The sequence below is a fragment of the Neofelis nebulosa genome, chromosome 15 (genome assembly GCF_028018385.1).
Source record: "Neofelis nebulosa isolate mNeoNeb1 chromosome 15, mNeoNeb1.pri, whole genome shotgun sequence".
Taxonomy (NCBI): Eukaryota; Metazoa; Chordata; class Mammalia; order Carnivora; family Felidae; genus Neofelis; species Neofelis nebulosa.
The window spans coordinates 7,360,054-7,372,646 of NC_080796.1; the positions used below are offsets into that span (position 1 = coordinate 7,360,054).

Genomic DNA, 12,593 nt, shown 5'->3' on the forward strand with positions numbered 1-12,593 from the left:
GGCAGAAAGAAAGAAAGAACTACAAAGGATTTCACAATCTGCAACAAGATAGGTGCCCAGAATGGGGAAAGTGCGCCAAATCGGCCAGGCCAACCACCACCCCCTCCCGTTAATCTCCCTGCTTTAGTTGACCCCCTTTTCCAAAGCCTGTTTACTCACTTAGCTTTTCCTGCGGTTTCCGCATCTACTACGCAATAGTTAGATTCCAAACCAGAGCTGCAAAACAAAGAACATACTGGAGACTTTTGAGACCCAGAACTAAGATCAGAAAGCTTCAAAAATTAGTCATTTATGCACCCTTATCTTTGTTATAGGATGAGGTTACAAAAGTATGGAAATATTAAGTGCCAACCTTAAAAACAGGAGTCAGTTACTTTACCAGTGAAAGTAACTGACTGTTTTATTTGGGAATAACAGAGAATTGCGGTTGGGGACAGGCCCGCTTTGGCAAAAACCATAGGCAAGTCCAACAAAGAGGAGAGGAACGTTATTTTATGGACAAGAAGGAGGAAGCTGGGAGGGGTTGTTTTGAACCAAAGTCCACTGGAGAAGCATCGGGGTTGAGGGTGATGGTGGTTTCTCAGTGGCTGAGCTGTGTGTGTGTGGGGTGGGGGGGGGGTTGGGGGTCTCTTCTCCGAGATGCCCTCACATCTTCCCCGTGGTGCCTGGAATTCAGGATGCTTTCCTGTTGGGTCTGTAATTTACAGTTCTTCCTGTGATTGACCTTGAGCGGTACAGCTCCCCCTTCCAGGCTCCCCTTCTGCATCCAGAATCCGCTTTAGGGACGTTTCCCTTTATTAATTTTCACACACACACACACACACACACACACACACACACACACACACCTTTAAATTTTTTTTTATTTTGAAATAATTGCAAGATAGTACAAGGAACTCTTGTAAACTCTTCATCCAGATTCGCCACTTGTTAACATTTATGGTATTTGCTTTGTTAATCTCCTCTATCTATTGAACCATTTGAGAGCAAGTTGAGATATGGCCCTCTACCCCTAAAACTTCAATGTGTATTTCCTAAGAAGAACATTTTCTTACGAGATCACAATTATCCAAATCAAAAAATGAAATATGATTACATTATCTAATACATAGCCCATATTCAAATTTTGCCAACTGTCACAATAATGTTCTTTAGAGCTATTTTTCCTAATCCAGGATCACCCGTTAATTTAGTTATTTTATCTCCTTAGTCCCTTTTAATCTGGCACAAATCCTTAGTCTTTGTCTTTCACGACAATACTGTTTTTACAGAGCACTGATCAATTATCCAGATTTGCCTACCTCAAATAAAGGTTATGCCTTTTTTTTCTTTTTTGCAGGAATGTTATGTTGTGTCACATCCTCAGGAGGTACATGATGTCCATTCCTCCCATAACTCCTGATATTAATACTGATGATTTGGATACGGTAGTGGCCACCAAATTTCTCTATTGTAAACTTCTTTTTTATCTTTGCGATGAACATGTAACTTGTGGGCAATTATTTTGAGACTACCTAAATATTAGATTCCACATCACACCTTTACTTTTTCAGCTTAGTATTTTTTTGATGATTCCCGCCTAAATCAACTTAAAATGTTTATTTATTTATTTTCAGAGACAGAGAGCAAGAGAATGAGTCCCAAGCAGCCTCCGCCAACCCAGGGCTCCATCCCACCACCCTGAGACCGTGACCTGAGTCAGAGGCTTAACGGATTGAGCCACTCAAGCCCCCCTAAATCAAGTTTTTAATTGAGATATAATTCATATATTCTAAAAATCACTTTAACATTTCAGGGTACTCACAAGGTTGTGCTTCCTCTACCTCAGACTCTGAAGCGCCTTCATCCCCGGCCCCACAGGACGCATCTTCCTCCCCTCTGCCCCCCAAGTCCCCGCTCCTCCGTCCCCCCCCCCCCCTCCTTCTTCCTCACCCCAGCAGGACCCTGGCCGCAGCAGGAAGCAGCTCCCTCCCCCGCATCCCCCCCCAGCCCTGCACACATCTCCCCCAGCCCATTACCCAGCAGGACGGCCCCGCACCCCACCATCACCCAGCAGCACCCCGCCATCAGCCAGCAGCACCCCGGCCTCGCACCCCGCCATCACCCAGCAGGACGGCCCCGCACCTCCCATCACCCAGCAGCACCCCGGCCCCGCACCCTTCATCACCCAGCAGTAACCCGGCCCCACACCCCCAATCACCCAACAGGCCGGCCCTGCACCCGCCATCACCTAGCAGCATCCCGGCCCCGCACCCCCCATCACCCAGCAGGACGGCCCCGTACCCGCCATCACCCAGCAGCACCTTGGCCCCGCACCCCCCCCATCACCCAGCAGCACCCCGGCCCCGCACCCCGCCATCACCCAACAGCACCCCGACCCCTCACCCCCCATCACCCAGCAGTACCCCGGCCCCACAGCCCCCATCACCCAACAGGACGGCCCCGCACCCGCCGTCACCCAGCGGCACCCCGGCCCCGCACCCCCCCACATCACCCAGCAGCACCCCAGCCACACAGCAGGAAACAGCTCCCTCTCCTGCATCCACTCCCGCTTCCCCCTTCCCCGCCCCCTCCGCGCCACGGACTAGGCTGCACACTTCCAGAAGAGTGTTGTCCCTTGGACCTGGTTTCTGTCATTTAGCTTGATGTCGTCAAGGTTCTTCCACTTGCTTGTTGCAATCGGTACCTCACTCCTGTTACCTGCCTAAAATAACCACTCCTGGGTCCGCGGAAACCACGACTCTGAGCCGCGTCCCACCTGCACTCAGGCGACACTGTGGCCACCGTCCCGCGTCAGGGGGCGCGCCAAGGAACGCGCTCCGGCGGACAGCACTTCAACCGGCCGGGCTCCCTCGCGCTCCGGCCCTGGGCGGCTTCGGGTCGCCTTCCCGGGGCGGACACGGCCCGACCCCGCCTCCCCGCCGCGAAGACCTGCGACCTCCGCGGCTCCCTCCGCGGCTCCCTCCGCGGCTCCCTCCGCGGCTCCCCCCGCGGCTCCCCCCGCGGCTCCCCCCGCGGCTCCCCCCGCGGCTCCCCCCGCGGCTCCCCCCGCGGCTCCCTCCGCGCGTCCCCGCGCAGGCTCCGCCCCTCCGGCGCCCCGCCCCGCGCCCAGGCGGAAGTGACGCACCGGAAGCGCCCCTGGGCCCCTTGCAGTGGGGGGAAGGCATCAAACCCCCAAGATGGCGGCGGCGTCGGAGGAGCGGATGGCTGAGGAAGGAGGCGGCGGCCACGGCGACGGCGGCCCCTGTGCGGCCGCCGGCTCTGCCCAGCGCCTGCCGCCCCCGCCCCCGGCCCCGGCCCCGCAGCCGGGCTCCCAGGCGCCCCCGGCCCCGCCGCTGGCTCCCGACCAGCTGCCTCAGAACAACACGCTGGTGGCGCTGCCCATCGTAGCCATCGAAAACATCCTCAGCTTTATGTCCTACGACGAAATTAGCCAGCTCCGCCTGGTGAGGCCCCCGCGGGACCCCCGCCGCCCTCTCCGCCGGCCGCGGTCCGGGGAGGGGGCGGAGAGGCGAGCGCGTCCCCGGGGAGGGAGGCGCAGCCGGCTCCGGGACGCGGAGTCCGGGCGCCGGTCAGCGGGGTCGCCCCCCTTCCTGCCGCGGGGTCGGGACGGCGGGGCCCGGGAAGCGGGGCGGGAGTTGGGCGCCCCGCCGCCGCGCCCGAGCGCCGACCTCGCGGCTCCGGTCGCCGCCTTTTGTGCCCCACCTTCCAGCCCCCCGGCCGGGCCGCGCCAGGTTCGGCTCGGCCGTGGGGATCACGCACTGTGCCCCCCTCCGCCCCCTAGGTTTCCCTGCTGGTCAGGCCTCCCCCACCCCGGTGGGCGCCCGGAGGGGCGGGAACGCGACCCGGCACCCCCCTCCTCCGGCTGGCCGGTGACGGAGCCCGGCTGGGCCTCGCCCCGACCCTCCCCACCCCCGGGCCGCGCCGGGTCTCCCGGCCGTTTCCAAACTAGTGACCCCGGGCCCCCGGCCGCCGGCGCTGGGGGACGCCGTGCTCCCTCCCCGCCCCCCCCCCCCCGGAGCCGCGGAGGTTCCGCGATCTGTGCCGTCAGGACCCTACCGCGCGCCGAGCTTCGGCCGAGGGCTTGACGAACGGCTCAGTTGAGGGAGAGGTTGTGCTTCCTGTCGGTGGGTTTGTCTCCAAGTGGGAAGGAGGTTGAAGGAGGGGGACATTTTGAAGGGACTGCAGGCCGGTTCTGTGTCGAAGCGAAATCCGGGCTCGGGGTGGCTTCTGAGAGGACAAAGACGGACTTCTGGATGCGCTGTGCGCGGCAGCTTCCCGTCGACCGGCCGCGTTCACACCTGCAGCTCCGGCTTGGCCATGACCGCGCTGTGGGAGGGAGACCAGACTTCTCAAAGGAAAGTGGACGAATTGTGGTTCAGACCGACGGCCGGTGTTCTTTCTCGCCATCCCGGGCTGCAGGGCGGAGAATTCTTCCGCCGGAAAGTGCTGTTTCAAAACTGGTTGTCCCCGAGTTCCCAGAGCATGGCACCCTGGAAGTCCCTGTGGAATCTCCAGCATTCCCTCGGGTTGGTAAAGCATGGTGTCCGGTCAGGCTTCCTGCCGTCCTGTCTTGCGTCTGCGGGTCGAGCCTCTGAGCCAGACAATGGCTCTGGAGAGCTTGGCGCGGTCACACTTCTGTAGGTGTGGAGGACACTGGGTTCCTTTCTCAGTCGTTCGCTTTTTTAGAAATTAAAAGCATTTTTAAAGGGGGGGGAGCTAGCTTCTTACGGGACAGAGTTAAAATGCATCCCAGTTTATTGATAAATGACACCTTTCCAGTGAAATACTGAGCTGCATTCTTAAGCAGTCACCTGTCCCAAGCTTTTAAGGATACGATTTGTGGTCTCAAACAAGGATTTGTCATAGGGAGTCCCTTACCATCCCCTGCCCCACCATCACCCCCCACCCCCACCCCAAAAGGTTCTGCAGCCAATTGTATGTCTCAAAGAGGGGTGCTTTTTCCTTCTGGTTTAGTAATGAGGAAATTCCTTTGCTTACTTAAGATCGGTAGATGATTCTTAGATTAAGTGGGTAATCTTTTGTGGGGATTTGGAAATGTCTTTGGTTTCAGAGTCATTGGTTTGGTGTCCTAAGGCACAATTCAGGTAGCATTATAAAAGAAAGATGTTCTTTCTTGCCACTAGATGTCAGCATTAATTTAGTTGTGGTCTTTATGAAATGGGCAGTCTAGAAGCTGTGTGGCGGGTGCAGGGGGTGCCTGACGTGCCCTTTCTGGCCAAGTGGCCGTTTGTACCTAAAGAACTGTTTGCCAGAAACTCCAGGAACTTCAGTGTGGGTGCTGCTATCTGGAGCATCAGTTTCTTAGCTCCTTTCATTTCTAAGTGTGTGGGGTTTGTTTGTTTGTTTGTTTGTTTCGTGGAATTAAGGCTGGATATGCTTTGAAGAGACCCATATTAATTAAGAACAGAATTAGCTTCCGTAAAGCTAAATGTCAACTACCCAGCAGTTGATGTTGGGATATTTGGGGTTTTTCTTCCTTCCCAGGTTACTTGCCTTACTAGGACCTCAACTGTAACTGTTAGCACCTAAACTAGGTGCCCAACAGGCACAAAAGATTTGCTCTCAAAACGTTGAAATTGCTAAAATAACATTCTCGAATTCTCTGTGCACTTTGGTTGGTGTAGTCTTTGCTTCCTGTGACCACGAATAATTTAAATTTGACTCCGCAGTCTGGCTACTTCCAAGGGATTGTGCAAATAGCCTGTTGAATTGTTGGGGTTTCCCTGCCATTGACTGTTACTCCAAAAATATGCCCAGAGCCTGGAAATCCTGGTTACACAGAAATAGTTCTTTAAATATTTAACTCTTCCAACATACTTAAAATTATTTGGCCAAATAGAACTTTTGAAATGACAAAACTTGTACTTTGAGTTGTTTTTCCAGTAGATCAGACAGATTTGTGCTGATGCAGCTTTAGACCATCACCTAGGCCCCCTTGACAAGTTTGAGAGTTTTTGAAACAAGTAGCAAAGGTTAAGAAGTGAGTTCCTGCCCTGTTAGGGAGCATGTCTAAGCCAGGCTTGAGCGCAGAGCTCCGACTGGTGAGCACGGTGTTCTCACTCACTGAATCATGAATGTGGCAGGCATTTTCAAAGATGTTTTAGCGAGATCCTAGGAGTTTCTTCCTGTGCGGTTTGAGCGTAGCTCCTGTAAATTTAATGGAATCCTATTAGCGGTTCAGGTCATAAGTACGACTAAAGGTTAAATTCAGAAGGCTTGCTCGTTATCTAGAAGGAAATCTTTCGGTAGGTAACCAAATGCAGACATACTTTATCCCAAGGTATTGCCTTAGACACTCTAGCTACTTAAATCTGTTCCCCGTTTATAGTTCCTTTTCCAGCTTGTGTTCAAATATGCTAGAAAAGTGTAGTCACAGAGAAGGTTGATTGGTAGAAAATACAAAGGAAAATGAGAAACAGTTATTCTTTATTTTTTAATAGCCAAGATGTTTTCCTCATCTCTGTTGTTCTGTAACCTTTTTTTTTTTTTTTTTTTAAATCCGGGACATCTTTACACTCTTAAAAGTTATTGAGAACCTAAGAGCTTACCTTAGAAAATTCTAGAAGACACAGGAACACAGGAATAGACAGTACATACTTCATCAGCTGTCAAAAAATGTTATCACGTGTCCTGTTGCCTCTGGAAAAGTCCACTATATGTTATAAAAGAACGAGAGTAAAAGTGGCAAGTTACATCTTGGTATTAGGAAAATAGTTTGTCCTCACAGACTCTCAAAAGGATCTTGGGGATCCCAGGGGTCCCTAGAGCACACTTGGAGAAGCACTGCTCTTTGTTGCGGTATTACAGAGAATATATTCTTTGTATTGCTGATTTGTGGCTCCCCCCTCCCCATCTCATCATTAGGTTATTTTTATTACCAGGTACTTAAGTACGGGTACATGATTATAACATGTGGGGGACACTTCATTATTCCTGAAGATTCTAGTCTGGAAGAGGGTTTCAGTCAGTAAGCCTGCCCGCAGGATCACGAAAACAGAAGGAGCATACTTACAAGGCGGCAGATAACAAGTGCAAAGATGATAAATACAAGAATGTTGACGTTATTCAGGAGAGGCTCCCTCAAGATGAGTTTTTGTCCAGTTAGTAACAGTGAAAGAACGTTCCTGGCGGAAACAAAAATGACATACGGTGTGACGAAGTGCTTGGAGCAGGGTGACTAATCAGAGCAGCGAGAGGATTGTGTGGCGTGTCATATGACCTACGGCAATGGTCAGGCTCCCCCTCCCTTTGCCCTTTTTCATGTCACAGACCGGCCAGATTTAAGAAGCTGTTTTGAGAAGCTCCAGCGTGGACAACTTTTGGGAGGGGGGGTGGTCAGGTGAAGACATCAGGAAACAACCCGCACCCCTTCGTGTCATCATTTCCTGACCGGGGCCAGAGGCACCTGCGCGCCCCGCATGCAGGGTGTGCGGGTTCTCGCGGGGGTGGGAGAAGGTGCTAGCTTCAAAGGATGGCCTGTGCGTACGGTCCAATCTCTTGACGTTTGAGACTAGGAGCAAAAGATCACCTTTGCAAGAGGTTTCTCCCGGGCACCTCCTTCCAGCGTCTGGCACGAAGGTTGATTGAAACCAGCATCGTCGAGCTGTTGGGTTTCCCAGATACCCCGGTCCTGCAAGCACGCCTCTTCTGTCCGCAGCCACTCCTGCCTGTCTTCGGGGTACACCGTCCTGTTAGCACCTCGGGAAAGCCTCTGGGATTCTTGCCTGAACCTGACCCCCTCCTGTTCCTCAGAGTTCCCCCTACAGCACTGCTGCTCTTGCGTGTTGTGTTGGAATTGTCTCCGGAAGGGCCGGTCGGGCACTGAATTTAGGCTCCTTATACCCTTTCATCAGGGATCCTTCATAGTCTGTGATTCTGTATCAGTATTCAGTATTTGTTGAATAAATGAAATCGTTTTCTCTCTCTCTCTCTTTTTTAAGTTTTTTACTTACTTTGAGAGAGAGGGAGGGAGAGAATCCCAAGCAGGCTCTGCACTGTCAGCAAAGGGCCCAATGCAGGGCTCGGCCTCACAAACTGTGAGATCATGACCTGGGCCAAAACCAAGAGTCAGACGCTTAAGCAGCTGAGCCACACAGGCGCCCCTGAATCGTTCTAAAAAGCGCTTCGCTGCCCTGTGTGATGAACACAACATAAATGTTGTGAGGAGAATGTATTTTCTGTACAAATTATAGCAGAGCTGAAACGTGAGCTGCTTCGTATTTACCTCCAACAGACAAGATGAGAAAATGTTTTAATTTAGGAGCATTTTAAGAAGCTTGAGTGAAAAATTGTGTTGTTGTTTTTTTTTAACATTTATTTATTTTTTAAAGAGAGAGAGTGCGTAAGCAGGGGAGGGCAGAGAGGGAGGGAGACACAGAATCTGAAGCAGGCTCCAGGCTCCGAGCTGTCCACACAGAGCCCGATGCGGGGCTCGAACCCACGAACTGTAAGATCGTGACCTGAGCAAAAGCCGGACACTTAACCCGCTGAGCCCCCCAGGCGCCCAGAAAAATACTCTTAATGATAACAAACATTGATAAGATGATATGAAGCTAGTGTATAGTTAGTGAGTAGCTGTCTGCAGGAGAACAAGAGAGCAAGACAGAGACAGAGTGAACGCCAGAAGGGCAGAGAGGGAGGGAGAGACAGAATCCCAAGCAGGATCTGCACTGTCAGCACAAACCCGACTCGGGGCTCGATCCCACAAACCTCGAGGTCATGACCTGAGCCAAAATCAACAATTGATTGCTGAACTGACTGAGCCACCCAGGCGCCCCAGAAGAGCTTTTCTCTTTGGCTTTTAGGAGGCATTATAGAAATCCTGGGAACAGGCTTTTCTTCCTAGTTGTTTTGCTCTGTCTAATAGTAAATTTATATTTTCTTTCCAAGTGAACATCTACGGGGGATACCCAAAAAATGTAAAAGTTGTGATTCCAGTACATAATTAACCCTGTGTCTCTTTATATGGTATTGTATATTAGATAATCCATACCATGGAAGCACAATTTTTAAGTGATTTGTTACCCATCATTAACTTTTTGCCACATTTGCTTTATCTCTTTCAGTTGTCTGATCATTCTCTCCCTCTCTAAATCTACACACAGATTATTTATTTCACTAAACCATTTGAAAGTAAAATGCAAATAAAATGACATTTTTGTCCTTTTTGTGATCACACTATTATCACTTTCCAGGGATTTAAAATTACATTTTACATTTTAATTTCTCAATTGTCCCCAAAATGTCCCTATAGTGTTTTTTGTGTTTTTGGTTTTTTTTGGTGGATGATAAGTGCTTTGAATCTAATAAAACATTTGTCTCTTTAGAACATTCTCCCTACTTTTTTCATTCTTCCACGCAGTTGGCATTTTGAAGAATCAGGACAGATGGCTTATAAAATGTTTTACAGTGCAGATTTGTCTCATTGTTTTCTGGTTTTTGAACTTTGGAAGAATTCTAGAAAGATTTTGGTCTAGCGCCATCTCTCTAACTTCAGCACTGTGGGGAGAACGCCCACCGATGTCCTTGAGACCTCATGTTGCCTGCTCAAGAAGTCCTACTTGAGGCCGCTGCTGACAGTCCCTGCCGCAGGACAGTGTTAGTGAGACCGCAATCAGTTGAGAGTAATTAGGGTGATTATTTCCATCTCTATGCTGCCGATTGCTAAATTTAAGAAGATACTAATTAGAAGCCTGAATTCTTAATTTTCCTTTTGCCACTGAATGGTGTGGTGACTTTGTGCAAGTTACATAATTTCTTAATGTCTCCATGTCCTCACTGAAGGTTCTGGTGTCTTAAGTTCCTTCCAGTTTGAGGGTTATTAGTAAGCAGCCTAATCTTTGGTAATAGCTTCTGGATTCATTGGAGAAAAACATCAAGTATTCAGTTCACTTGAGAATGTAGACCATGAAATAAGTACATGAAAAATGTGGTTCCATTACAATATTTCCTTGATTCTAAGATATAGCTTCAGATTTTAACATTTTTGAAATCAGAATGTGTCTTGGTCAACTTATATGTAGATTTGTGTAGCAGTGCTTATGTTCCCCCCACCCCCAGAAGAGCTTTTGTTAAATTGGTAGCATCTTAAAGTCTCTATAACATCTTAAACAAAATCAAAGTCCACCATTTTATATTCCAAGGCATTCTAAGACATCTGAAGAAGAAATGCTGCCAGTTATAATTCTAGGACCATTTCCAATGTCAAATGTTAAAATATGCAAAAATGTGCATCTTAGAATCAGCCAAGATTTTGATATTAAGGTTAGGTTTAACAGGGAAATTGTGGGTTGCACACATTGATGGTGTACGTGTCTTGCATCGTCAAGGACCCTGGTGGCACAACATGTCAGAAAAGATTTCTAAACAGAGTGAAGAAAAATTTTCATTACTACTTATGTTAGAAAATGATGAAAAAGATACACACGGCATTTTAAATCTTGAAGTACTTAACAAGGAAAAACCACATCTGTTCTCTCAAAGCGGGACAGCAAGAGGGATCCAAACCAAATGTCCCCATTAGAGGCTGATATTCCATCAGCTCCCTTCTATATTGATAGTGTAGGTTTTGGCTGACCTATAAATGTCATGGTAGTTTTTGACAGAGTCGTCATCTTTGTATATTAGACTTCAGAATTGTATTTTACTGTCTTGGGCAAATGGCTGAATTGCTAGGATTTTTGTTTTGTTTTAATAAACCAGGGAAATAAATACTCTTCCCTTTAGCTTTGGGAAATTCTTAAACTACCCATATGTATAAAGCTGTATTTTAAATGAGATAATTTTGCATTGCAAGCTAGCATATATAATCAGGTATCGCAGGGGAAATTAGTGTACAGTTGACCTTTGAACAACACAAGGGTTAGGGGCACCAACCACGATGGATTTGAAAATCCACATAGAACTTTTGACCCCCCCCCCCCCCCCACAAAAGCTCAACTACTAATAGCTTACTGCTGATCAGGAGCCTCACCGGTGACATAAGCAGTCCATTAACACATGTTTCAGGTGTTGCACATATCATATGCCTTATTCTTATGATAAAGTAAGCTAGAGAAAAGAAATTATTTACAGTTAAATAATCTTTAAAAAAAATCATAAGGAAGAGAACATACATTTACAGAGCTGTACTGAATTTATCCACAAAAAGAAAAAAGAAAAATGCATGTATAGGTGGCCCCGTGCACTTCAAATCTGTGTTGTTCGGGGCCCAACTGTTCAGAGGCCACTTTGCTTCTTTCTGAATTCTCCACAAAGATATATGATCCGTTGTGTCTTTGTTTTTGTGCTACTGGTCAGTCCATGCTTATCAAACATCCAGGAAAGAAAGAATACCACTTTAAAGGCTGATCTTTTCCTACAGTATTGACTAATGCTTAAAATATTTTTGACTTCAGCTTTTTTGGTGCTGTTCCAATTTGTCTGTCTTTGTGACCTCCTGTTTTCTCTTTTTACCAGCTTTTTTTTTTTTTTTCAAGTTTATTTATTTTGATAGGAACACCCTGGAGGGGAAGAGGGAGGAAGGGAGAGAGAGAGAGAGAGAGAGAGAGAGAGAGAGAGAGAGAGAATGAATCCCAAGCAGGCTCCACACTGTCAGCATGGAGCCCAATGCGGGGCCCAAACTCACAAAGCATGAGATCATGACCTGAGCCGAAACCAAGAGGCAAGACGCTCAACCGATTGAGCTACCCAGATGCCCCATCTTTTTACCAGCTTTTAACATTAAATATTACTTGAGGGGCACCTGGGTGGCTCAGTACGTTAAGCATCTGACTTCTGCCCAGGTCATGATCTCCCGGTTTGTGAGTTCATGCCCTGTGTTGGGATCTCTGCTGTCAGAGCAGAGCCCACTTCGTATCCTCTGTCCCCTTCTCTCTCTCTGCCCCTCCCCTGCTCATGCTCTCTCTCTCTCAAAAATAAAATAAACACTTTTTTAAAATGTTGAGACTCTGTATATAAGCCTTTATTTTCTTACCTTCCATTTCTTCCTTTGGGGGTTCATCTTCATGGATTTTCTGGACCCACATCTTTGGTCCTAATAGATTTTCTGCTTACAGAAAATGACCATTCTCCATACAAGATCTTTCCCAAAATGGGCAGTCTTTTTAAAGTTCTTTCTCATTACTGATTTCTCTGCTCCAAGTATTTCACTCAGCCTTGCCTGCACATCTGCTCTGTCGTCACTATTTGCTCAGTGGCGTATTCACTCCAGACCCTGTGTCTTCGCATGGGCCACACCTCTATCTTAGGCCCTTTGTCCTCTTGAATGGAGCACTGGTTCTTCAGGTTTAGTCCTGGGATCCCAAAGCGGTTCCCAAGACCCTTTGAAGGAGTCTGTAAGATCTAAAATATTTTCATTATACTACTAAGCTGTTCTTGCCCATTTTTCACTCGCCGCCTTTCACAAGTGGACAGAGCTTTCCAGTAGCTGTTGCAACATTAGATGATGTCAGCAAACCGAGAGTTCATGAAATGTATCCTTGTATATTATGATTTCTAGAATTTTCCAAGGTAATATCTCAGATTGAATACAGAAGCAGATATGTATTTTACTTCCTCTAAAGCCACAT

At 48.5% G+C, this 12,593-nt stretch overlaps 1 protein-coding gene and 1 long non-coding RNA gene across 3 annotated transcripts in view; one reads left to right on the forward strand and one right to left on the reverse strand.

Annotated features, from left to right (window-relative positions):
- The first annotated feature begins 3,143 nt into the window (after positions 1-3,143).
- FBXO28 (F-box protein 28) overlaps positions 3,144-12,593 on the forward strand; it is a 29,962-nt gene continuing 20,512 nt past the window's right edge. The window contains exon 1 of one of the 2 annotated variants that reach the window (XM_058701765.1): positions 3,144-3,446. In XM_058701765.1, the coding sequence (XP_058557748.1) occupies positions 3,180-3,446 (267 nt within the window). In that variant the 5' untranslated portion in view covers positions 3,144-3,179. Of the gene's footprint in view, positions 3,447-4,058; positions 4,530-12,593 lie in introns of those variants that run through there. The other variant, XM_058701764.1, reaches the window with a different exon arrangement.
- Positions 5,355-7,228, reverse strand: LOC131496307 (uncharacterized). Its single transcript, XR_009254423.1, has 3 exons — positions 7,037-7,228; positions 6,573-6,663; positions 5,355-6,171 (listed from the first exon to the last, which is right to left on the reverse strand). It is a non-coding gene; the product is annotated as an uncharacterized LOC131496307 (long non-coding RNA).